This window comes from Rhinopithecus roxellana, chromosome 7, assembly GCF_007565055.1.
Source record: "Rhinopithecus roxellana isolate Shanxi Qingling chromosome 7, ASM756505v1, whole genome shotgun sequence".
NCBI classification, from domain to species: domain Eukaryota; kingdom Metazoa; phylum Chordata; class Mammalia; order Primates; family Cercopithecidae; genus Rhinopithecus; species Rhinopithecus roxellana.
In genome coordinates, this window is record NC_044555.1 from 92,268,110 (window position 1) to 92,295,886 (window position 27,777).

At 38.7% G+C, this 27,777-nt stretch overlaps 1 protein-coding gene across 2 annotated transcripts in view; it reads left to right on the forward strand.

Annotated features, from left to right (window-relative positions):
• The window catches only part of DOCK11 (dedicator of cytokinesis 11), a 195,086-nt gene that overhangs the window by 133,059 nt on the left and 34,250 nt on the right, over positions 1-27,777 (forward strand). For both annotated transcript variants that reach the window (XM_030933580.1, XM_010365537.2), the window contains 10 exons: positions 2,246-2,321; positions 2,895-3,004; positions 5,127-5,238; positions 12,314-12,380; positions 14,046-14,093; positions 15,412-15,554; positions 17,190-17,305; positions 19,491-19,628; positions 23,611-23,793; positions 26,644-26,757. In XM_030933580.1, the coding sequence (XP_030789440.1) occupies positions 2,246-2,321; positions 2,895-3,004; positions 5,127-5,238; positions 12,314-12,380; positions 14,046-14,093; positions 15,412-15,554; positions 17,190-17,305; positions 19,491-19,628; positions 23,611-23,793; positions 26,644-26,757 (1,107 nt within the window). The remainder of the gene's footprint in view (positions 1-2,245; positions 2,322-2,894; positions 3,005-5,126; positions 5,239-12,313; positions 12,381-14,045; positions 14,094-15,411; positions 15,555-17,189; positions 17,306-19,490; positions 19,629-23,610; positions 23,794-26,643; positions 26,758-27,777) is intronic.

Sequence of the window (27,777 nt, forward strand, 5' to 3'; positions counted from 1 at the left end):
AGGAATTGCCATACTGTTTTCCATAATGGTTGAACTAGTACAGCCAACAGACACATGAAAAAATGCTCATCATCACTGGCCATCAGAGAAATGCAAATCAAAACCACAATGAGATACCATCTCACACCAGTTAGAATGGCAATCATTAAGAAGTCAGGAAACAACAGGTGTTGGAGAGGATGTGGAGAAATAGGAACACTTTTACACTGTTGGTGGGATTGTAAAGAGAGCATGTATTTCTAACAAGTTTTTGACTGCTTCTGGTCCTAGGATTGCACTTTGGATAACAAAGTCCAAGAGAACACCACAAATCCTTTGAACCCTGTGTTTTGTTCTAAACATTTTCTGTTGTTGTATGGCTTCATACATTTATTCAACTTAAACTGAACAAAAGATTCTCTACTTCCAAGATATTAGGCACTGGGGACTAAACTGTATTCCTTATTCCTTTGCTTCTCCTTTCCCTTAGTAGTCTCCTTCAGCACTTCTTGGTGAGACCCTTAGTTTATCACAATTGGTCTGTGCTTTTTTTGCTCCCCTTAGAATTTTAAGAATTGGAAGGAACTTTGGAGGTGATCAGTCTCCTATTTGGCAAAACAACCTTTTGCCATTGTAATAATTTAAACATTCCTTCTCACATTAGACCTAAAAGGTTTCCTATCCACTGGTCTTACTTTTGTCTTCTAGAGACACATGAAACACATCTGTTCCCATCTCCAAATGTACTCTTTCCACATGTGCCTTCTAAATTTTTCTCCAAGCTAAATATCTCCACTAATCTGTCATTCCAAATCCTTTACTTTTTTTTTCTTTTTCTTTTCTTTTTTTTTTTTTTTTTTTTTTGAGACAAAGTCTCACTCTGTCACCCAGACTGAAGTGCAGTGGCACAATCTCAGCTCACTGCAATCTCTGCCTCCTGGGTTCAAGTTATTCTCCTGCTCAGCCTCCTGAGTAGCTGGGATTACAGGTATGCGCCATCACGCCCAGCTAATTTTTTTTGTACTTTTAGTAGAGATGGGGTTTCACCATGTTGGCCAGGCTGGTCTTGAAATCCTGACCTCAAGTGATCTGCCTGCCTCAGCCTCCCAAAGTGCTAGAATTATAGGCATGAGCCACCGTGCCCGGTCCCCAAAACCCGTTGCTTTCTTGGTCACCCCTTTTCCGAATGTGCTCCAGTTTACCAGTAACCCTATTAAAATACAATGTCCAAATTATACACTTTATAGTCTGCCCAGTGGAACTGTTAACTTCTGCCCCCATCCATGTTCTATATGGCCCAAGATCACCTGTGCACTTTGGCTGGCCACATCATATTGTTGGATAGCAGGTTAAACTCCATCATTTACAGCTTCCTCTGCAAATTCCCCCTATGAAATGCTACAGCCAATTTGTCATGCCTGTCCTGCGTTCCTGAGGACACTGCTTTTAAGCTTTTCTAGTGGCTTGCTCGCGCCTGACTCCCAGTCATGTCAACTGGCTGAATGTGGATATTACACCTACCTGAATGTCAGGCTGGTCTCGCTTTACAAATACAGTATCTCATGCTTATGCTCCCTCCACATATATCTGACAGCATTATTTGGAAATATTTCACTTCTCTGTACTCTTTGCAGCTCAAGTTTCCTTAGGGCTTCTGGTCACACACCTTCTTCTAGCGTTGCCCTGGTTCTAAGGAGGAGAACTGAATGATGTTAAGACTTTACCAGGCCAGGCGCCGTGGTGCATGTCTGTAATCCCAGCACTTTGGGAGGCCGAGGCAGGAGGATCACTTGAGTCCAGGAGTTTTAGACCAACCTAGGCAACATGGCAAAGCCCCATCTCTAAAAAAATGCAAAAATTAGCTGGGTGTGGTGGTGTATGCCTGTAGTCCTAGCTAATCTGGAGGCTGAAGTGAGAGGGTCGCTTGAGCCCAGGAGGTTGAGGCTACAGTGAGCTATGATCACGCCACTGCACTCCAGCCTGGACTACACAGCAAGACCCTGTCTCAAAAAACAAAAACAAAAAAGACTGTATCAGTTGCGGCTATCTAGAATTATGTCACTTGGCTAGAGGTCATGGTTACAACAGTATGCTAGTAGCTTTTTTTTTTTTAAAGAGTCACCTAAATACTAATTACTAGTATTTGATTTAGACTTTCACAGTGAGCTTTGTTTAAAATCAATGTAACATTTTGTTCTGTTAATTCAGGTTTCTTATCCTATATACGAATTTGTTTAAATAACACAGGTATCATATTCCATTACAGACATCCAGAGATGAGTTTCCATGTGGCTTTACTTCACCTGCCAATAGAGGGAGTCTGAGCACTGACAAAGACCCCGGTAATTAAACCTTTTGGAGATGATACATTGCATGGGTGTTTAGAAATGTACCCTCTACTTCTCAGTATTTTTGATATATTTCATAATAAAGACCATACATAGCTTGATCTCTACTAAAGTTTAATTAAAATCTGACTCATACTTGCAGTCAAATTTATTTGCCGAGGTTTCCTTGTCTAAGCTTATCTAAGCTTGGCATACTGACAAAATAGAGGATAATGAGAAAAATACTGGTTTCTTTATCTGTCACCAGTTTTAAGCCAGATACCTCCCTTCTCTGGGCTCAAGTTTTCTTGTCTATAAAATTGTCTTTTAAATTGTGTGGCTTTATTTTATGGCTTCCAAGGAATTTCTTGTTATTTTGTACGTGCTAAAGTGTTTTGAAAGGTGAAAAGTTGCTTCACTTTTACATGGTTTCTTATGGTGTTTTCATATAATAAACTTCACATTTAGATGTCCAAGATCTATTCCCTATATTAATGTCTCTACTTAAATTAGTTCAGTACTTATTTTTTTAAATATTTCTGACAGTTCCTCCTCTTGCCAACAAGGACTTGACTTTTTTTTTTGCAGCTTATGGGTCTTTTCAAAATGGACATGGAATTAAGAGAGAAGATTCAAGAGGTTCCCTCATCCCAGAAGGAGCAACAGGATTTCCAGATCAGGGCAACACTGGTGAAAATGTAAGAACTTAAATATATAGGATGACCCTAGTGACACATTAGGCTGCAACAATTTTTTTATAGTATAAATGTGAGCATCTCTACTCTCCTGTAGTCCATCCTGGCTCTGCAAAAAGCATCCCATAATTCTTAGATATTTTAGCAGTATCTTCCTATACTGGCAGCTGCTACTTCAGTGTCTTAAACTATTTATGGAGAATGAGGCATTCATCCTCAAGTGTTCGAACTCTGAATATCTCCTTTGACCCTAGCACGCTATTTTAGTGAGGGGAAATTCAAGTTTAAAATATCTAATGTGCCTTGTTATTTAAAACAAAGCACATCCTGGCAGGATTAATGCAGTCTTTCATTCTTTTGTAATAGAGTAATGATATTAATTTGGGAGGAAAAAATATAAGTCCCGAAACTGATAATCTTAGGGTCCCAGCATCACTTAATCAGAATATATCCTCCCAACTCTTCTGTCAAGTTGTTTCACGCCTACCATTAAAGTTTGAGATGTGACTGCCTTAAGACAGAGAGACCTCATTTTAGACCAGTAAAGTTTTGCCATGTTGTTATGTAAAATCATTGAATCGTATAAAATTATATTAGAAAGGTCTAGAAGAAAAAAAATTCCAACTCTCAATTTACAAATGAAAACTGGGATTATGACTTAGAACAACCAGCTATGGCAGAACCATACTCGAACCTAGATTTTCTAATATGAGCACTTTTTCTCCTATATCATGGTGCTCTTAGTGTGCATCAGGATCACTTGAAGGGCTTAAAAAAATAGATGTCTGGGCCTCACCCCAGGGTGAGATTCAATACGTCTGGAATAGGGCCTGCTAACATGTATTTCTAAGTTCCCAGGTGATGTTGATGCTGTTGGTTGGGTATTGTTACCCTTGAGAGCCAGTGAACTATACTTCCACTGGTTCCTTGAGCCTTTGGGTAAACAGTAATTTATTCACAAATGTTTCTCTTTTACACCATTTAGAAATTGTGACAACAGGTACTGTCATAGCTAAGGCAAATAAAGGTCAGAGAGGTTGAATGACTTGCTAGTAGTCACATAGTAGCTAGGCAAGCAATCAGAACCTAGGCCTGTTTGCTCCAAGTAAAAGTTCTTTCTTAGTAAATTCCACCTTAGTCAATGGTGCATCCCCAGTTTAGCTCAACTGAAAGTATTAGTTTTTAACAACTGCAATTTTGTAAGGAGATTATTGTTATTCTATTCATATAAATCCCCAAATAAGTCAGATCTTGTCATGCTTAATTTCTGATATTTTTTTAAAAGTCATTAAATAAGAGGAACACATCAGTACTTTGTAGAGGTGCTAATTTTGAAGTATTACTGGGTACTCCTAAGTGTAATTACCATAATATAATTAGCCCATTTTATTTATTTATTATATTTTTTAGAAATAAGGTCTTGCTCAGTCACCCAGGCTGGAGTGCAGTGACAGATCAGTATGCTCACTGCAGCCTTGAACTCCTGGGCTCAAGCAGTCTTCCTAACTCAGCCTCCCAAGTAGCTAGGACTACAGGCATGCACCACCACAGCCCAGCTTTTTTTTTTTTTTTTTTGTAGAAACAGGTTTTGCTATATTGCCCAGGCTGGTCTTAAACTCCTGGCCTCAAGTGATCCTCCCACCTGAGCTTCCCAAAGCACTGGGTCTACAGGTGTGGGCTACCATGCCTGGCTTCTATTAGCTCTTAAGATAGATTTTCTAATGCATGATTTTGAGGTTGGATTTTAATAAACTCTAAGGAGAGATTCAAATGAAAAAGTTTAAGATGTTTCTTATGCTTTCACTCCATGTAAAAGTTATCTTTCCTTAAATAGCCATGATTATTTTAAAATTTTACCACTAAAACACATGGCATATGAGAATGAAACATACACAGTATTCATGGCTATATCTTTGTGAAGACCCCAAGGTAATTTCTAGTGATACTACTAGCTATTACTAGGAAAGAAAGATTCAGCCCATTCACCTTCAAGTTGTGATATAAAATTTAGATTTATGTTTAGAATATTCCCAAACTGATCTAATGATAAAAAAAGAGTTACTGAGTTAAAGGCTGTGGAAAATTATGGTACGGATACTATTTCACAAACATCCTGTCCTTATAGACCCGACAGAGTTCTACAAGGAGTAGTGTATCCCAGTATAACCGCCTGGATCAGTATGAAATCAGAAACCTCCTGATGTGCTACCTGTATATAGTAAAAATGATTTCAGAAGGTGAGTTACCAGCATATTAAGCATGGACTGTACTAGACATACACCCTCACAGGTTCACAAATTCATGCAACAATATTTGATCATCATCCGGAGGTAGAGCACATGCACATTATAAACAGATATTTGGAGACTCTGACCTTAAAATGTTTCTTAAATTGAACCTCAAAATAGGTTCATGTCAGTCACACAAGTTCGAGTCTTTGAAATAATTTTAACATAATTTTGCAAATAAATTTCTACAATGAGGCAATGGTTTTAGAAGTGCTAAACATTTTGTTTTCATGCAGAGCATTTAATTCATTAAATGACCAGTGTAACTGAAAGGAAATAATCACCAGAATTTATATTTAATACTTCAGCCTTTATTTAACCCAGGATTTGACAAATAAGAAACAAAAAGACAGGAAGAGTTCTCGAAGGGTAGCGAATGTCATCATTATCTTTGCAGCAACACTGTATGATATTGTCTGGTATCACGTTCTTTGTCAGGCCATGTTTTTTCTCCTTGGTGTAGAGCCGTATTTACTAGTGTCACCAGTTCCTCTTTATACTATATGATGGAATACAACCTAAGGACTTTGATAAACTGCATGTCCTCGGGAAGTTAAAAGCGGGTTATTTCCAAATACCACATTTACTTAGACAGTTCCCTCCCTTGTCTTCCTTTTTGCAATACTTTTGCTTAAAAAAAAATATACAAGAATGGAAAACATAAAAGCACCTGGGATCATCATAGTGATTGCTACGTTTTACTCATTTTTTTTCTTTTTTCTTTTTTTTTTTTTTTTTTTTTTTTTTTGAGACGGAGTCTTGCTCTGTCACCCAGGCTGGAGTGCAGTGGCTGGATCTCCGCTCACTGCAAGCTCCGCCTCCCGGGTTTACGCCATTCTCCTGCCTCAGCCTCCCGAGTAGCTGGGACTACAGGCGCCCACCACCTCGCCCGGCTAGTTTTTTGTATTTTTTAGTAGAGACGGGGTTTCACCGGGTTAGCCAGGATGGTCTCGATCTCCTGACCTTGTGATCCGCCCGTCTCGGCCTCCCAAAGTGCTGGGATTACAGGCTTGAGCCACCGCGCCCGGCCTCTATTTTTTATTTTTAGTAATTACTACTTGTTTTAAATATTTTATAATAATGCAGGATGTAAAGACATAAAATAAATTGATATAGTAGCTATAGAAACATTAAAATAAATAGCTAGATATGAGTAAATTCTAAAGTTCATTAATAAAATAAAAATAACTGGAATATTGAAGTTCTAGGAATGTACGATTTAGCATAAACATCAAAGATTATGTTGTGGAATCTGGAAATTGCTAACATTTATGGAATTTCTTCTTAAGGCAATGAAAATGTTGTAAAACTGTGGTGAAGGTTTCACTAGTCTTTGAAGAAACTATAAGCTATTGTACTATTGTGGGTTATTTATGTGGGCATTTTTATGGTAAATGAATCTCTCAATAAATTTGTTTTTTTGAAAAAGAGGCCCAATCTTTATCTCTTCTCCACTCCCATTGCCTCACTTGACTAGCCTTAAAAAAAAAATAGGTCCAAGAGATACGTTAGAAAAAAAAGTGGAACTGAACAAAAAAGCGGTTGAATACCACCATAGCCCAAAGAATGAGGGAGAGAGAAGGTAGGAGGAGGGGAAAAGCTGCATTGCCGACTAGTTCTCTCCCCTCCTCCACTGTAGGTCTCACACACACATAGACACACACACACACACACATACATCACATTCTGTACTAACCAGAGACAAGTCTCTGGTTGTTTTATTTTAATGTCATGGGTAAAACCATGACTGTTTTTTGTTTCATTTTGTTTTGAAGACGGAGTCTCACTCTGTCGCCCAGGCTGGAGTGCAGTGGCAGGATCTCAGCGCACTGCAACCTCCACCTCCCAGGTTCAAGCGATTTTCCTGTCTCAGCCTCTGGAGTAGCTGGGACTACAGGCACCCGCCACCACGCCTGGCTAATTTTTTGTATTTTTAATAGAGATGGGGTTTCACGGTGTTAGCCAGGATGGTCTCGATCTCCTGACCTCGTGATCCGCCTGCCTTGGCCTCCCAAAGTGCTGGGATTACAGGCATGAGCCACTGTGCCTGGCCCGTGACTGTTTTATTTCTTGTGCACTTGATAGTTCCTCTTATTCTTGCAAATGTTGACCATGCTTGCTCAGTGGCAGGTACTCTGTGCCAAATATTCGGTCTTTGCTTTTTGATTTTAAAAAGCACGTTTTCAATAACTAGTATACAGTCTATGTCACATCTCTTTATCTTTTATATGTATAAAGTCATGCTGTATATCTGTAAAGTCATATTCATTTTGTTCTAAGAAATGTCTTCTTCTAGATCCTTCTCAATGGATGTATTCTAATTTGTCTTGTCCGGTAAATATTGTTTTAGTTATTCTTTATGCATTTAAATATTGATCTCTTTGAAGTCCACACTCTTGAGGTCCTCTCTTGGCTTTCTTTTTTATGGAGTCATAAACAGTAGCAAGTTTAATGTCAATGAAAAGATGTTCTATCTCTACACTTCTATATGGATTCTGGAGAATAAATTTCATTCTTTACTTGTAGCTGCATTTTATTAACTGACAAAAATTTGCTATTTCAAAGTCTTAGATTCATTTGCCAAATATTTTCAGGCCTTATTGCTTAGTTTATTATATCGTGAGAAAAGGAATAAGAGTCAGGAGTTACCAGTTACAAAGTCTGAATTGACAAGAAGACTGTTCTGTTGGAAAAGTAAAACATTGTTGCTTCCTTGGGGCTGGGGGACGGGGAAGGGGACAGGGAAGGGGAAGCTACTTCCTCTTTCTTTGTGACTGTGTCTTCACTTTTCTCTTTAGCTCAGACCCCAAAAAGACACTCTCAGTATCACATTGAGGCTTATCAGCACCATTCCCTGCACTTGTAGATTCATAAATATTCTCCGAAGCAGACTGTTCGTTGGAAGGTATCAGTTTAGAGCTATCTCTCGCTGCAAATTTGGTGTTACAAGGAATAACAACCACTGCTCTTCTTTTTGTACTAGATTTTAAAGTAGAGTCTAAAGGCAAGACATTCAAAGGGATTATTTTCTTTTCCTTTGTAAGAGGATGACATGAGGTTATAGAATAATCCTCTAAAGTTTCCAGTAAAGTTTCAGATACATGAGTTGGGTATTCTCCTGGGGAGACAGCGGAAGGGCTCCATGATATGTCAATCTGAGTTTCTTTTTGGGGGCAGACCTTCGTTTCAGGTGTCCCTTTTGGCTGGCCAATCTTGTCTTCATGAGGATTGAGAAAATCTTGAAATTCATACCTCTTTTGATGACTAAGTGAAGTTGTTAAAAGAGAACTTGCCAGTGGCTTCTGGCTGGCACGGTCTTCTGTGTTAGGCTTAGTGTCATTAGAGGAACTTTTCGTAAAAGGGGTCTCTGGCACTTCAAAGAGGTCTTGACTAAAAGATGGAACTGGAAACTCTGAACTTTGTTGCAGTTCCTTTGTGCTTGTAGGTTTCATCTGTTTACTTTGTGACTGGCTTATTGATTTGATAGGCACATGCCTCTGCCTTCCTTGTGCAGGCTCCCTGACTGAAAAATCTGACATAGTCATTTGACTACCAGAAACGAAGTCATCATTACCAGAAGTCTGAAACTGTTGCTGCCTCATTATTATTTTAGAAAGCCTTTTATTTTCTTCTTGTAATTTATTTGTTTCTTTAGTGAGTTCCGCAATAAAGAAAAGATTTTGTTGTTGGATTTCAGCATAGTCTTTCTCTAGCGCAAGCCTGTATGTTTCTTTCATTGAACAGTTGTCACAGGTTTTTGCCTTTAACTGATCTTTCAAGTCATTAATGGTGCTCTGCAGGACTCTCTGCTGTTCAGTCAACTCTTTAATTTTGGCTGTGGAGCCCGTCCACCTCCCATCTGACAATCGCTGTTTCCTCAGACTTGTTAATTTTGCCTGTAGTCGCCTCAGCTCTTTATCATGGAGCTCTTTCAGCGTCAGCCATGTTTTTTTAAAATTGTCAGATTCCAAATCACATACACTAAGCTGTGATGACTCTCTTCCTGAAGATTTCTTACAACCTCTCCTCCCTCCTTCACCCTTGTTCCCTGCCGGCATCATGTTTCACAGATTTGGAAATGGGAAGGATGGCCTTGCCGCTCGATAACAGTGCCGTTAAGAAAATGGCGGACTTGCCGTGTATTGGAGCTAGTTCGCCGTGAGGGCAAGCCCTTCTACCCCTTTCACAGACTTTCTCCGAAGCTACCTTAGGACACGGGGCGAGGGAGATGGGTGCTCACGGTTGGATGGAAAGTCCCAGGTTTTCGCTGGAAAGGAGGCACCAACTTTTCTGCTGGAAGAGCTAACGGACAGGAGAGGGAGGCCAGCACCCTCAGGCGGTGGCGCAACAAGCTGCCCTTTGACCGGAGGCCGGAAACGCAGGGACTTCTGGGGGGAACCCAAGCTTCTGTGAGTAGACACCCAATGGCAGATAGGTGAGAGCGGAAGTCACTGCTAGCTTAATATAATTTTTTTTTTTTTTTTTTTTTTGAGGCGGAGTCTCGCTCTGTCGCCCGGACTGGAGTGCAGTGGCCGGATCTCAGCTCACTGCAAGCTCCGCCTCCCGGGTTTACGCCATTCTCCTGCCTCAGCCTCCCAAGTAGCTGGGACTACAGGCACCTGCCACCTCGCCCAGCTAGTTTTTGTATTTTTAGTAGAGACGGGGTTTCACCGTGTTAGCCAGGATGGTCTCGATCTCCTGACCTCGTGATCCGCCCGTCTCGGCCTCCCAAAGTGCTGGGATTACAGAATATAATTTTTTTAATTTTATTTTTTCTTAGATGGAGTCACGCACTGTCGAGTCCAGGCTGGAGTGCAGTGGCGTGATCTTAGCTCACTGCAACCTCCACCTCCCGGGTTCAAGCGATTCTCCTGCCTCAGCCTCCTGAGTAACTCGGATTACAGGCGTGCCCCCACGCCCAGCCAATTTTTGTATTTTTAGTAGAGGCAGGGTTTCACCATGTTGGTCAGGCTGGCTCGAACTCCTGACCTCATGATCCCCCCGCCTCAGCCTCCCAAAGTGCTGGGATTACGTAATAGGCGTGAGCCACTGGGCCAGGCCTAATTTTTTTTTTTTTTTTTTTGAGGCGGAGTCTTGCTCTGTCGCCCGGACTGGAGTGCAGTGGCCGGATCTCAGCTCACTGCAAGCTCCGCCTCCCGGGTTTACGCCATTCTCCTGCCTCAGCCTCCCGAGTAGCTGGGACTACAGGCGCCCGCCACCTCGCCCAGCTAGTTTTTTTTTTTTGTATTTTTAGTAGAGACGGGGTTTCACCGTGTTAGCCAAGATGGTCTCGATCTCCTGACCTCGTGATCTGCCCGTCTCGGCCTCCCAAAGTGCTGGGATTACAGGCTTGAGCCACCACGCCCGGCCCTAATTTTTAAAACAAGTCAAATTTTGATTCTATTTTCAGTTTTATTATTGATGATTAGCATTTTGTATTAATTGAAACCTAGCAATATTCGCGGTCTTATAAAACAATTGGAAAATTGGTAGTAACTAAGTCAACCTACCGGCTTCCCTCATCCTCCTTGCCCCTCCATAAAGCCAACATTGTCTTGTCTTCCATCTTTATCATTGAGAGGTTCTAGCTCAGTTGGGAATTAAGTCATTTGCTTGCTTTTGTGATACCTATGCGATTTTTACAGTTAGAGGAGGGTCTACTGACACCATTAGCTCCATCAAAGTAGGATAAAAAAAGGAATGGAAAGTCAAGTGGTGGCACTGTTTTTGTTTTTTGTTTTGTTTTTTTTTTTAAATCTCAGTAAGTAGGTGTGTTGGGGAAGAAATGGGTAAGAAAGAGAAGTATATGTGATAGATTTAAGAGACTTTTGTGTCTGAAATAGTTGTTCCACAGATAGATAGGACATCAGAATTTATAATGCAAAGGCAAAGAGAAAAAGGAAAGTTATCTGTCTCTTATTTTGAAGTTTAAAATTCTCCCCCCTTTTTTTTTTTGAGACGGAGTCTCACTCTGTTGCCCCAGGCTGGAAGTGCAGTGGCACGACCTCAGCTCACTGCAACCTCCACCTCCCAGGTTCAAGTGATTCTCCTGTCTCAGTCTCCCCAGTAGCTGGGATTATAAGCGCCCGCCACCACGCCCAGCTAAGTTTTATAGTTTTGGTAGAGAAGGGGTTTCATCATGTTTTCCAGGTTGGCCTCAAGCTCCTGACCTCAAGTGATACACCCACCTTGGCCTCCCAAAGTGCTGGATTACAGATGTGAGCTACCGCAACTGAGCTAAAGTTTAAAATTCTTTTTTTTTTTTATTTTTTTTTTTATTTTTTGAGATGGAGTCTCGCTCTGTCACCCAGGCTGGAGTGCAGTGGCCGGATCTCAGCTCACTGCAAGCTCCGCCTTGCGGGTTTACGCCATTCTCCTGCCTCAGCCTCCCGAGTAGCTGGGACTACAGGCGCCCCCCACCTCGCCCGGCTAGTTTTTTTTTGTATTTTTTAGTAGAGACGGGGTTTCACCATGTTAGCCAGGATGGTCTCGATCTCCTGACCTTGTGATCCACCCGTCTCGGCCTCCCAAAGTGCTGGGATTACAGGCTTGAGCCACCGCACCGGGCCTAAAATTCTTAAACTTTTTTTTAATTCACAGAGCCCTCTGATTAGCAGGCAAAGGCATTTGACCTTCTCAGAAAAATGCACCTAAACACACCATCTTGCATAAAATTTTAGGGAGTTCATTAAAAATACCTCATCTAAAGTAAAAACACAGCAACTTCCTTTACTCTGTCTTCAGAAATGATACGAAGATTGGGATAAGCGACCCAAAAGGACATACACAAAACACATAAAAAGGATCATTGATGCTGAACTAATTACCAATTAAATGATATATTTGGAATTAATTCAAAAGAATACAGAGTGTGTACTGGGCAGTTGGAGGGGAGAGGAGAATATAGATGAAACAAGATTTGCCTTGAGTTGATAGTCCTTGAAGCTACATAGGACTTGGGGATTCACTGTGCTATTTGCTGTAATTATTTGAAGATCTAACACTTTATTTATTCCATTTTCAGATACTCTCTTAACTTACTGGAATAAAGTATCTCCTCAGGAGCTCATAAACATTCTTATACTTTTAGAGTAAGTTATATTAATTTATCTTCATAAACTTTCCCCTTATTTGGGGAGAATTCAACTGTTACTTTTTGTCTATTTTTAATGGCTTATTTGCTAATAATGTAGAAAATGTTAAATTATTCTGATAATATAGAGCCTGGCATAGTGGTTCTTTATCTGCAGACAGAAGAAAAATGTGAACGTGGAATACTTTCTATATTGCTGAAAACTCTAGGTAATAATAAACCATCTTTGCAGCCCAGCAAAAGACTTTCTGTGATCTGAAAAACTAGAAGTAGTATCAGCTGTTCTGCATCATTGATTTGGAACAGATGCTGGAATAGTGGAGCAGTGGAAATGATTGGAATTTAGAATTTGTACTTTCATATAGAGCTGAGTAATTCTACCCACTGCAGAAATGTGTCTGTGTATGTGTGTGTGTACACACACACACATACACAGACACACACGTATGTATATAAGTATGTATTCCAAGACACTTGGGGGAAAACCTAGTCTGGAGATGAGAAGTTGTCCTACGTTTCATCCTGAGCTATTTTTATATGATTATTGGAAGCTAAAAGAAAAATTAGACATAGAATGAAATGCAAGAAATTTTTTAATAAATAGTACACATATATGATTTGTATGTGCATGTCTACAAAAACAAAGCATATCAATACAAACCCTTGGATTAAAGTCTTACAAACTTTAGTGGAAAATGTCAGGATAATAAACAGCAGTTAAGATTTTTTTTAACTACTGTAATTGTACTCAAAATATTTACTAATGAAAATATCTGATGTTGGGGATTTGCTTTAGAAACACAGGGGCAGGGAGGGTGGAGGGATATAGCAGGGGACCTATTCAGGGCAGAGGTCAAAAAAGAATAGCCATGAGTTCAATCATTGTTGAATCTAGGGGGTGATTGGGTATGTGGGAGTTAACTATGGTACTCTCCCTACTTTCGTACGTGTTTGAAATTTTTAATAATATAAAGTATTTTAATGTTATTATTTAAAATGTAGAAATTGCCCCAATTTTTAGTGCAGAAGAACCTTTTAGAGATATTATTGACTATGCTGGTGGGCCAGGCATGGTGGCTCACACCTATAATCCCAGCACTTTGGGAAGTTGAAGCAGGAGGAACACTTTAGCCCAGGAGCTTGAGAGCAGCCTGGGCAACATAATGAGACCTGATCTCTACAAAAAATAAAACATTAGCTGGGCATGGTGATGTGCACCTGTGGTTCCAGGTACTTGTGAGGCTGAGGTGAGAGAATCATTTGAGCCTGGGAGGTCGAGGCTGCAGTGAGCCACACATGATCATTCCACTGCCTTCCAGCGTGGGTGACAGAGCGAGATCCTGTGTCAAAAATAAAAATGACTGATGGAGACCTTTGCTATGATAAATTATAGAGCATAAAGGGTGATTTGCATTGACAGGTATTTTTTAACCTGTCATTAAAATTGTATATGAAGACATGATGTAATTGTAGCAAATAAATGTAGAAAGATAGAATATGGCAAGCCCACAATTAATTATCTATGTATTTCTGTGTAGCAAAACACGTATCATTATATGATTTAAATAGGCCATTCTTTGTAACTCATGACTTTTAAAATATCACTTGTTAATCTGTAGAGGATGTTAATATATTACTAACATGCTATTGTTTTTCTTTCTAGAGTATGCTTGTTTCACTTTAGATATATGGGGAAAAGAAACATAGCAAGGTAATTCCCATAGCACTGCAATTTCTACTTTTTCCTTCTCTTCCAACAGAGGGCAATCTTACTCATGCCATGTAAAACCTGGGTTATATATTTTGAGTTAACATTGAGATACCCGTGATTTAGTTAACATGTCCCAACTGAAAATTTAAATGAATGGGAACTTTTACATTTTCAAGCTTCCCAAGGGGTGATGATTAAAGTGACATATAGAGTTTCTACCTTGTGAGATGCTTATCTTTTCTAAAGGAATCCAGAAGGGGCTAGGTCCAGGGGAAGGCAGGAAATCATAAAGTGAGGACAACTGTAAGGTCTGTACTTTTGTCTGAAGACTATCAATACTTACCTCAGTTACTAAGGCAAATAGAAATCCCCAACAGCAATTGGGACATAAATGATATATTATCTATTTCCTCTTTTTGTCATGTAAGTCCTAGTGAAATAAATACTTAAGGAAATATTTGAGGGATTCTAAGGTGAAGAAGGTTACTTGCTTATTTCAATGAGATATATTTTAGGGGTAGAGATAGTCATTAAAGGAACTTAAAAATAGTTTTTAAAAAATGTTTAATTTTTAAGAGGCTGTGTAGATGGGGAGATTATTGCTCAGTCTCTGGAACGTCCTAAGGATAGGTAGTTTGGGTGGTGAGGGTTCCAGTTTCCACCATCTTTTCCCATAACTTGGAGTTGATATGGCCATTGTTACCATGAACCTCAGTCTCTAGGATTCTGTCAACTCTCCCACTACGTTTACTAGAGGATAGATAAACTACTTCTTCCTTAGTCCATGTATGACCCAGTTGTAATTTTTTAAATGGAAACAACATTAAAGTAAAACAAAGAAAAGTTTGTTTATCTTAGCAATAGACATACCTACAGAGTAAAAATTTCTAGTCCAAACTTACCTCAAGTCCAGAAACAGATTAGATTGGCACTCATTCTTGAACATCTGACTCTAGGATTTTCCCCTCTCATTTCAACCTTTAGTGAACCTCTGTCTATCTTCTTCCCACTCTTGACCTTCCTCACCTCCCATGAAAAGATTGAATCTTATTGGAGTGCTGGCCACTTATCTCTGATGTTTTTGAGAAGAAGAAGGGAAGTGGAAGCTCTTTCTAAATTCCTAAATTCCTTAATTATATTCATATATGCTATTTTAAAGATACATTAAAACTTCATCCAATTTCTAGTGACACTTGATTTAATCCTTGAGTATAGTACTATGTTTATGTGAAAACCTAATTTTTTTTCATTAAAAAGATTATAACATTGAGATATGTTATTAGAGAACTCCAGTTCCTGACTTTAAAATTTATTTTAGGGTGCATGATGCCTGGCTGTCAAAACACTTCGGAATAGACCGAAAATCGCAAACCATGCCTGCTCTTCGAAACAGATCAGGAGTAATGCAGGCCCGGCTTCAGCATCTTAGTAGCCTAGAAAGTTCATTTACACTCAATCACAGTAAGTGAAAATGTGTGTGTGGTACCCATTTGACCTTAAAGAAGTCCTGGTTTAAATAATAAAAACTGAAGGTGATGGATACCCTGAATACCTTGATCATTACACATTCTATGCGTGTAACAAAATATCACCTGTATCCCTTAAATTTGTATGAAGAAAAGAAGTCCTGGTTTAAATTACCAATATGATTGGAAATGATTTCCCATACATACACGTATTTGCATCTTTCTGCTATGTATATATGTATATAATCAATTTCATCATACATGACTATAAAATGATAAAATACACATGGATTTTTGAACAATTTTCGGTCATGGTGTTTTCTTCATAGTGTTAAAGAAATTAAATTTTTCCCATGAATTGCTGTTCTCATAATATTTTTATATTGGGTGTTCTTCATTCCTACTGTTGAACTTTAATGCAAATATTGACATCTTAATATAATAGTATATGTAATATTTGTTTAGTTACTTTTGGTCATTTAATGATTAGGGAATGAACATGCTGAGATGACTGCAGAAATCAGTGAACTCTAAATACTAGTTTGGCAAAGGTGTATTTCAGACAGGTTGAAGTATTGACAAGGCAAATAGGGCAAGGAGAGAAATCTTGCCCAACTGTGGAAGCTAGAGGGTTATATAAATGGAAGCTCTCCTATGAAAAGCAAATATTAATAACAACTCAAAGAGTGAGAATGTTTTGTTTCCACACAGTCCTCTGAAGGTTTCAGAAAAGGAAGTCAGCAAAACTGGCTTTGTGGTAAGACCTAGTAATAAAAAATAATGTTTTGCTAGACGCTGAGCTAATAGACTCAGGACCTTTAAATCTGCATGTTTTAAAGCCTTCAGCTTCTTGTAAAAATATGATGAACCTACTTCCTTCAGTTGCCTCCAAGATACCTTGTTTTCCTTCTGATTTAGAAACAAATCTCATATAATCAGCATAATTGAAAATGTCTGACCATAAGGCACTACTGTTTATCTGTAGCTGAATTTCTATTTAGTGGTTTCTCATTTTTACCCACATAATTAGTGGCATGACTTAGAAGGCCTCCCACATTATTTCTTAGTTACATCACCAGAGTTCATCACTGAAACCTTGTCTCCAAAGAGGTGGGCACCTAATTATGTCCTGCAGAGCTGTTGATACAGAACTGTAATGAAAACTAATGAAATTGATTAACCCAGACTATATTTGATGAAGGAGTTAAATACAGTATGACACTGTGAGCCCCTTTTCTTTTTTTTTTTTTTGAGACAGAGTCTCACTCTGTCGCCCAGGTTGGAGTGCAGTGACGTGATCTCGGCTCACTGCAACCTCCGCCTCCCGAGTTCAAGTGATTCTTCTTCCTCAGCCTCCTGAGTAGCTGGGATTGCAGGTGCGCGCCACAACGCCGGGCTAATTTTTTGTGTTTTTAGTAGAGATGGGTTTCACCATGCTAGCCAGGCTGGTCTTGAACTGACCTTATGATCTGTCCGCCTCAGCCTTCCAAAGTGCTGGGATTTACAGGCATGAGCCACCACACCCAGCCGAGCCCCCTTTCTTGTCTTAAATCTTTGGGTAGAAAGTCATTCAGCACCATTATGTGCATCTTTATGTTGGGAAAAGTTTAATTTACTTTTTTAATCCTAGGTTCTACAACAACTGAAGCAGACATTTTCCACCAGGCACTTCTTGAAGGCAATACAGCTACTGAAGTTTCCCTAACAGTACTAGATACCATATCATTTTTCACTCAGTGCTTCAAGGTAAAAATGAAGAGTTATAATCCAGTTGGTACCATTGCAAAGTAACATTATACAGAAATTACCTAGTCAAATGTGGGGTAGTGCAGTGAAAAAGGCTGGCATGAATAGTCAGGAAATGTGGGTGGCAGTTCTAGTTTGGTTATCATGTGACCCTGGAAGTCACTGAGACTCACTTGTGTCATCCATAAAGGGAAGGGAATGGACTCACTTGCCCGTAAGCTCTCTTCTACCTCTTAAATTCTATTAGATTTTCGTGTTTAAAAACAAAGTTTCCATACTTTAAGTAGCCAGCAATTTTTAGCCCATAATATGATTGGATCTGTTTGCCCAAATACCCATTGTGATGAGGTGTCCTGTCAGGGTAGATGAGGTCCAGGCAGGCTGGCTGACTTCCTTAGCCACGCACTTAGTGTTTTTTCTCAGATGTTTGCCTCTCAGTGCAAATCATCATTGCTATGATTTTAAAAAGAAGGTAAAAGCACTTATCTAACAGGATTATTGGAGGGGGGCATGCGATAATGGACGTATGCTTTGAAAAGTAAAAATGATGTGACTATAATGTAAGAACTCAAAGGTGAAAAATCTTGCTTGCTTTCACCTCAGTTATACAGATGTGTTTTTTTGTTTGTTTGTTTGTTTGTTTTGTTTTTGTTTTTTCCTTCTTCCCCTCTTCTCTAAGTAATTCAGTTAATTGTTTCAGCGACCTCGAGATTTTCTATGGAAACCTGGCCTGTGCTTTTCAAAGAGGCTTATAAAGGAAAATTGAATTAGATACTAATACAAAATAGGCTGCAGAATACCTTTAATAAATAGGCTACAGATCCCTTTATGAAGTATTAGGTTTATTCTATATTAAAATGCAACACAGCTCCGTGTTTCATCATGCCAATAAATAAGGAAGTCATTAGATCTCATGATGTGCATTGTATTCCTTCCTCCTATTCTGATACCTCTTATTTATTTAGCAAACATTTATATAATCTCGTGATAAATGTCAGACACTGTCCTAAGGGCTTTACAAATATTAACTCACTTTTTCATTGTGAGGCTGGGAATGAGAAAGGGGAGTGATCTTTTTTGAAACAATGGAAATGTTCTAAAATTGTATTGTGGTGGTCACCCAACTCTGTTGCCGAATTTACTAAATGTAATTTAATTGTATACCCGAAACTGGTGAATTTTATGGTTTGTAAATTATATCTCAATAACTTAAAAATACAAATATGAACTTACTTTTAATCCTCATGATAGCCTTATGATGTAGATACTGTTATTCCCTTTTGAAAATGGGGAAACTGGGGCCCACAGGAGGTTAATGCCACATAGCTGGGCAGTGGCAGAATCAGGATTGAGATCTAGGCCAGTTATGAGAGACCATGATTCTAGTCACTATACCATGCTTTGAAATATACTAAGGAAAGTGCCAGAAAAATCAAAATACCATTCAGGGATTCTGGCTGTCAGTATTATCATTAGATTGTTGTTGTTTTGGGTTTGTTGTTTTTGGCCAGATTGTAACCTGCTGATTACTTTCTTGAAGAGTAGCAGGATAGAGCTGGAGAAATTAACCATTGCTGATTAAAACAAAGTTGACAAACTAATAGGTATTTCTCTACAATTTGTTGTTTCTTTGCAAGGGGCATTTAAACAATTTACATAGTCTGTTCAATTGTGATACCTGTTAATTATCTCTACTCATAGAGGGTTTAATTTTTCACAAATGGCTAACCATATAGTAAACATACTTTTAAAGTAAATTAGATCATAATCTAATAAAATAGAATTGGTATTTTCTTTCATTTACACATTATAATATTTAGTCTCTCAGAAATACAAAGGCTGATTGGCTTGTATTCATTTTTAATTTATTGATTTCTTAATTGAGAAGCAATATGGTATAGGTTAATAGAAAATACTGTTCCCATACTAGTCCTGTATATTGTTGTGTTGCATTGAAAAAAAATTCCACCTGTTTAAAATGTTGGGATTAAGTATTCTGGATATCATGTACGTAGTATTTGTTTGAGATTTCCAAGTTGAAAGATGGCACAAATATTTTGAAATTATATGTAAGAGCCTTTTATTTTCCTGAAACTTCCAAACAGTGGTTTCATAAACAGGTATTGGTGAAATCAGTTCTGTCATTCTCAGTGGGGCATAAACCATATTTTTTAATGTTTTATAGACCCAGCTCTTAAATAATGATGGCCATAACCCATTAATGAAAAAAGTGTTTGATATACATCTTGCTTTTCTTAAAAATGGACAATCTGAAGTGTCGCTGAAACATGTATTTGCCTCACTAAGAGCTTTCATCAGTAAGGTAAGGACAGAAGCTTGGGAGCAGCCGGTGGGCTATCTTCATTGCAAAAAAGAAAGATGGGACAATGGGGGTCATTGTGGTGACATATACAATGCCAGCTCATGAAGCCATTAAGTACTGCCTTTGTAAATAGAAATACAGAGCAACAAAGCACACACAGAGGGCCTGACCATGAACCCCCTCAAATCAGAAGCTACTTTTTATTTCACCCCATAATACCTTCCCTTTTCCATTAAGCTCCTTTGAAGAGTATCATTTAAAAATTACCAATCCTGCCAGTTCTCTATTTTGCTTCTTTTTAAAAGTATTGTCATGTTGGAGGTATATAAGCCATGAGTGCACTCATGTCTAAAGACTTTGAAAGGATCCAACTTTTGTAATCCCAGGGTCTTGTATAATATCTTGGAAATGGTAAGCATTCAGTACATGTTCAAATGGATGAATCCTGACTTTCAATGCTAGTTGTAACTGAGGGCCCTAAATGTGCAGTCCACTTGCCCCAGCTGAACAATAACCTCAGACTTGGCTTTTAGGAAGAAATATGACTGAAACAGACAGCAAAGATTTGTTTTCTGTGCTCAGGGGCTTTTTAAACTTAAGAATAAACATAATAAACCAAGATAGAGCTAAGGTTATGGAAAGGCACAGTCCAGATCTTCCACTGGTTTATGTAACTACAGTAAGATAAAGAAATTCAGTTACGTTATTTGTGTAATAAGCTAGCTAAGCTTTGAAAACTTTTTGCCATCCTCATTATTTATATAGCAGCTAGTTGCATTTAATAGATACAGAAATTAGATGAATTTGAAGCTTTTTATTGCCATTCTTTAATATAATTTATGAATTAAAAATCTATGGGAAGCCGAGTTCAACACAAGCATGTTACAAGAAACCAAGGGAAGGAGATTCAGAAATAATTCATTTAACAAAAACTGTGTAGGCACTTAATGGATATAGTCCCTAAGGGCTTATTGTCCAGTAGAGGGAGGAACACACACATCAAGATACATGTACACAGAAACAAATACCATCAGGATAAAATAAGTCTGTATAGACCTCTGGGGATGGGCAGGAGAAAAACTCTAATTTAGCAAAAGTTTTTCTGCAGCAATGGAGCTAGGATTTAATATGGATTCACCAAGAGATGAAACTAAAGATGTAAATGGAGTACAGATCATGTGGACTCATCTTAAGAGTTGGATTTCATCTTTCAGGCATCAGGTAGTCATGGAAGGGTTTTAAGCAGGGAAGTAACACAATTATATTTGTATTAAGAGAGAATTGGTAAGGACAGGGGAAAGTCTCTATAAAAGTTGTGTTGAAGAAGGATTGGTGACAGTGTCAAAGGCAGTAAAAAGACTAGTTGCAATAAGCTAGATAAGGAATGAGGGCCTGAAGTAAGGTAGTGACAGTGGATATATGAAGGGTCAAAGGCAGATGAGACATGTTGAAAAAGGATTTATAGGATTTGGTCATCAGTCCACTGATAGTATGGTGGAGTGTGGTAGTTGATATGAAATACAGGGGAAAGACTACATTTGCAGTAAAAGTTAATGAGTCCTGTTTTGTAGACCTGTTGAATTTGAGTGCCTATGGGACATTAAGATATGTGGATCTTTGCTCTGGAGAGGGATTAGGTTGGAGAGCCAGACTTGGAGTCATTCTCCATTCATCCATACTATATTTATTGAGGACCTTCTCTGTGTCAAGTGCTGTACTAGGTCCTGGAGATGCAATGGAGATACAAAATAAATAATAGTTTTCACTCTCATGAAGCATTCAGTCTTAGTGGGGATAGGGGAGACAGAAAATAAATAATAAAATAATTAGTAATTATGAGCTGGGTGCGGTGGCTCACGCCTATAATCCCAGCACTTTGGAAGGCCGAGGCGGGCAGATCACCTGAGGTCAGGAGTTCGACACCAGCCTGACCAACATGGCAAAAATACAAAAATTAGCCGGGCGTGGTGGCGGGTGCCTGTAATCCCAGCTACTCAGGAGGCAGAGGTTGCAGTGAGTCAAGATGGCGCCATTGCACTCCAGCCTGGGCGACAGGGCAGGATTTCGTCTCAAAAAAAAATAATAATAATTATTGTATGTTCTAGGAAAGGAACAAACAGGGTGCTGAGACAGTAAATGATTTGTGGGAGATAATCTTATCTTAGATAGGTTTGTCACTTTTAAAATGAGACCTGAATCTGTAATCCCAGCACTTTGGGAGGCTGAGGCGGGTGGATCACAAAGTCAGGAGTTCAAGACCAACCTGGCCAACATAGTGAAACCCTGTCTCTAGTGAAAAAAAATAAAAAATTAGCCAGGCATGGTGGTGTGCGCCTGTACTCCCAGCTACATGGGAGGCTGAGTCACTTGAACCCGGGAGGCGGAGGTTGCAGTGAGCCGAGATCGTGCCATTGCACTCCAACTTGGGCAACAGAGCGAGACTTCGTCTCAAAAAAAAAAAAAAAAAAAAAAAAAAAAAAAAAAAAAAACAAACAAACAGAGAGACTCGAATTATTGAAAAGGGGCCAGCTGTAAAAAGAGCTTACAGAAGAACTATCTAGGGAGAAGGACATACATGTGCCAAGGCTCTGAGTTGGGAAACAGTTTGTAATATTCTAAGAACTAAAAGGCTGGTATTTTTGGAGCATAGTGAACTGGTGGGAGCATCAACATACAAGTGGTAGTTGAAGCCATGAGAGTGGTTTGATTTTCCCTGGATAGTACATTGAAGAAGAAGAACAACAAAAATCAAAAGCAGAACATTGGAGAGAAATAACATAGAAAGGAGGTTCAAAGACGAATCTGTAAGGGAGATGAGAGGGAGCAGTCACAGAGGTGGGAAGAAAGGTAAGAAAGAAGGATATCATGGAAGCCAAAGAAGGAAAGAGTTCCAACATTGTCATGACGTATACAGAGTAGTCAAATAAGATAAAGGGGAAAAGAGGTCTGTTAGAATTGGCAGTTAGGAGGTCATTGATTTTGGCCATTGCCCACTCAGAGAAGTGAGTGATGTGGGTAGAAGACTTAGTGTAGTGATGAGCTACACTATAGCTATGCTCTCCCTTAAATACTTATTTTCATACCAGAGTATCTGCTTCATCCAGAGTTAGTCTGGTGAAATTATTAGTGAGATTTCCCAATTGCCAATCAGAAAACATTTATTAAGCATTCATCATCTGCATAGAATTACACTTGGTATTAAGGTGAAATAAAGGGTAGATTCCTATAACGTGGGTCTAAATTCAAGGTTCCTAAAAAATAATTTTTAAAACATGGCCTTCTAGCTTCACTCTCTGTAAAACATCTATTGTGTACCCTGAAGCAGCTTATTATTTGCTTGCCTAGACCTATAAGCACAGGAAATTGTAACAAGTCTATTGTGTCTTCCACAAAGCAGACCGAATACATTCTTAAAGGAACAGGCCACTTGTCTCTTCGGATAATTAGTCACTTTCATACTCCTTTTCTATGCTAAAATGTATCTTAACTATCAGTGTTTATGTGAAGAGGATACATGTGTGTATCTCCTGTATCCCATTTTGTTAAAAGATGAACTTCACTTGCTGAGTAGATTTTAGCTATAATTTTCTCAGCACTTTGATGTTCACAATAAAGGAACTGTTGAAATATAAACCAAAAGAGTAAGTAATGAAGATTGACCTTCCCATTTTTAAGCCCACATTTGAGATCCATCATTCATCATTTCAGGCATTCTTTTTAAACATATTGAGAACCTGCTTACTGTATTATGGTGGTGCAAAAGTAATTGCCACTATATAGTGGCAAAAACCGCAATTACTTGTATATATATTATATTATTATATACAATAATACTCTCTGGAGAGTAGAGCCTGCCTTATGTTGATTTTGTATCCTCAAAGCACCCAGCATAGGTTTAGGTGAGGATATAGAGGGCCCTTGATACTCTATTGATTTTATGATTGGATTTTAAATACTTATTTCTGTTTTCCCTGTTCTTCAGTTTCCTTCAGCATTTTTCAAAGGAAGAGTAAACATGTGTGCTGCATTTTGCTATGAGGTTTTAAAGTGCTGCACATCGAAGATTAGCTCAACCAGGAACGAAGCATCTGCACTTTTGTATCTTTTGATGAGAAACAACTTTGAGTATACCAAAAGGAAAACCTTTTTGAGGACACATCTACAGGTCAGTGAAAATAAAAGAGCCTCTTCATCTTTCTTCTCTTCAATCTTTAACCTCTAGATCAAGATCCAGAGCCACCCAACCCAGTCCAATACAGTGTGGCCATCTAGCACTTGATGTGTGGCTAGTCTAAATTTAGGTGTTCTGAAAGTGTAAAATATGCTATGGCTTTTGAAGACTAAGTATGAAAAAAATAGAATATCTAAATTGTTTTATATTGATTGTGTGTTGAAATGATATGTTACCTGTATTAGGTTAAGTATATTAAAATAAGTCTCTTTTTAGTATGGCTACTAGGTAATTGATAATTACGTATGTGGCATGTGTCATATTTCTACAGAAGAGAGCTGCTCTAGAGCAGAGACATTACAAGCATAGGCTCTATTTCGATTTTTTTTGGTTTGATTTTTGTTTTTTGTTTTTTGTTTTTGTTTTTTTTTTTGAGACAGAGTCTCACTCTGTCGCCCAGGCTGGAATGCAGTGGTGTGATCTCAACTCACTGCAACCTCCACCTCCCAGGTTCAAATGATTCTCCTGCCTCAGCCTCCCGAGTAGGATTACAGGCGTGTGCCACTATGCCCAGCTAATTTTTGTGGTTTTAGTAGAGATGGGGTTTCACCATGTTGGCCGGGCTGGTCTGAAACTCCTGACCTCAGGTGATCCACCCACCTCAACCTCCCAAAGTGCTGCAATTATAAGCATGAGCCACTGTGCCCAGTCTCTAGTTCAAATTTGAGGACTGCCACACACTGTGTGACCTAGAACAAGTTACTTCCTTAGCTTCTCAGTGCCTCAGTTTCTGCAAATGCAGTAGGGTAAATATTGTTACCTAGCTCATAGGATTTTTATGAGGATTAAATGACATGATTAAATAACAAGCTTGTTAGATTTTACAGAACAGATAAGACAGTTTATGTTTCTCATGCTCCAGTATGCCCACTTATTTTAAAAATGAGAGATGTCTCAAAGTTTAGTGGAAAGCATGGACTTCAGAATCAGGCCTACCTGCACTTAAATCATAGCTTAAATCCTTACATGCCGTGTGACCCTAAGCAAATCACTCAATCTGGCTAAACCTGTTCCCTTATTTGTAAAATGAGACTGAGTATTTCACTTTGCAGCATTACCCTGAGGATTAAAATAAGTTATGTATGGTGCCTGTAGTGCCTGACACAATGTGTAGCACAAGATAGCTACTTCCTACATGATAGTTATTATTCAGCATCTCCATACTTTTGGGTTTATTGGATGAAATAGCTCTGAACTAAACCACAATTGGGACTGCTTGACTCAGTAGCCCTCATTATAATATGGGAAATCCTTGGTCCTATTTATATCTTTACTGTCATGATCTGCCCCATTGGAGTTGTTTACTGGAGACAAGGTTATTAATGGGGAGACAACCATAAGCAGCTTGTTGAAAAATGTCATCAATAATGTGAAAATCCAATAGGAATACTGTGTATGCTTCCTGTAAAAGTTTGCTATATAATTACTTTTGCATGTTAGAGTCAGCCATCATTACACATTAGCTCCTTTACTATTTGCTTTTATATGAGGTGGCACTTGGAAACCCACCTTCCCCCAGAGCATTGTTCTAATTTGTGTGTCAACATACCTGAAATTTCCCCATTGTTCATTCTTCTGAGTCAAAGCATCAGTTTTCTTTAAGTCTTTTATTCAAATATAGACAAATTAATAAATGTGAAGACTTAGAACACTGGCACATAATAAATGCTCAATAAAGGATTAACTGGTACTCTAATGGTTATCATCTCTTTCATCCTCTACAAAGTAGGGATTTTTATCATAGCCACTTTACAAATGAGAAACATGAGGCACAGAAAGGTTAAATAGCTTTCCCAAAGCCACACAGTGAATTATTGATAAAGTCAAGATTTGTATCTAAGGCATTCAACTCTAGAGCCCATACCCATGGCTATTACTGTATCTTGCTTCCTAGGACCAGTGGTAAAGCATCCAGCCATTAACATCTTAGCATGAATTGTTTTGGCAGTCACCCAAGAGAGACTGAGAGATTTAAAAGTCCCATCAAAGGCAGTGGTTCATGCCTATAATCCTAGCACTTTGGGTGGCATAAGTGGGTGGACCACTTGAGCCCAGGAGCTTGAGACCAGCCTGGGCAACATGGCAAAATCCTGTCCCTACAAAAATACAAAAAATTAGTTAAGTGTGGTGGCACACATCTGTAGTCCCAGCTACTTGGGAGGCTGAGGTGGGAGGATCACCTGAGCCTGGGAGGTCAAGGCTGCAGTGAGCCAAGATCATACCACTGCATTCCAGCCTGGGCAATAGCATAAGACCTTTTCTCAAAAAATAAAAAGTACCATCAAAGTCCATTGCATAAACTTTTGTTAAACTAGGTAAGCCCTGGTCAAAAGCAAAGAAAGTTGCTGAGGCACTGGACTTGGAATTCCAGCCAACAAATAGACTAATTAAAAAGAATGAGAAATCATCAAAGAAAAACATGATTTATTCTCACCTTTGCCACAGCTACAACCTAGAAAGCATATTTAAAATGGAGACCTGACTACCATTGTATCAGTTCACTGTTATGAAAATAGTTTTAGATCTGGCTGTCTTGTGAGTTTTGAAAAATTGTTACATCTAACCAAGAAAGATCCTTTAAAATTTGAAATGAGGCCTTGCAAGTTACGATTTCAGCAGAAGAATGTAAACCCCTCATATATGAAGAAAATACATTATGCTGGTACAGTGTAGAATCTTTAAAAGAAGCATTTCATGTGAATGCTTATGTACTTATAAAATGATGAGCATAGGCAGCATTTGTTCAAAAGATATTTGGAAAATAATGTTTACTTCTTCTCACAGATAATAATTGCTGTAAGCCAACTGATAGCTGATGTAGCACTAAGCGGAGGATCAAGATTTCAGGAGTCTTTATTCATTATCAATAATTTTGCAAATAGTGACAGACCTATGAAGGTATGTTCTCATTTCAAATAATAAATTATAACCACCGTTACTATCAGGGAAGTTTAAACTCTTAAACTGTCATTGGATTCACAACTTTTGATAGTATAGAATGTATGGAATGTGAGTTTTATGAGTTAAGGGCTTTGTCTTGTACCTCACTGTATCTCTAGTACCTAGAACACTGCCTGGTACATAGCAGATATTCAATATCAGTTTAGTGGATGGATGAATGGATATACTGTGTATTCATACTTGTTATGGCAAGTTGAATCTGAATTTTTTTTCTGGGCTTCATTTCCAAACTTGCTCAGAAAATATATAGATCCTTTATTTCTTAACAATTGTCACCACTTTTAATATTGGTTAAATAAGCACCGAATTTGAAATTTCACAAAATTTCACTTAGAATAGCTAACAGTTGCCTGATTCATTGCCAATGGATGAGGAATGCCACAGAAGGGATTCATTATTTGATGGTTTTGTGAGTTTTGAAAATTATCTGTTAACACCAAGGCTGTTGCTCTTAAGCACCAGTTTGCCGAGGCCAAACCCAAGACTCTGACCACTGTTCTGCTTTCTTTCCTATATGCTTAAAACTTACATAGCACTGTAAAAATTCATCTATTGCTTCGTTGCATAGAGTGCAGGTTCTGATCTTCGGTGACACATGTATACAAGGGAAGAAGAATCCTTTCCCAGTAGGACTTTTCCTCCCAGAAGAATGAATCATCCCCATTCTTGGGAAAGGTCATCTTCCAACACAGTTTGACAATATTGTGTAAAATCTGAAAAAAATTAGAAGCTCATAGTCACAGCGTATTTGATGTTTAGATGTGTAGAATCTATGTACCAAAAAATATTCCCACAGGAATGTTGCTTGCACTGAAAAATAACAGTGTGTAGTGCCAACCGCTCTCAGGCTGGGAAAGTTTGCTTTCCAGCCAGTTCTACTAGTTCCCCCAGGGGATCAGTATATGCTCCAGCTAATCTTGTGAGCATAGAAACAAGTTACACCACTTATGCTTATAC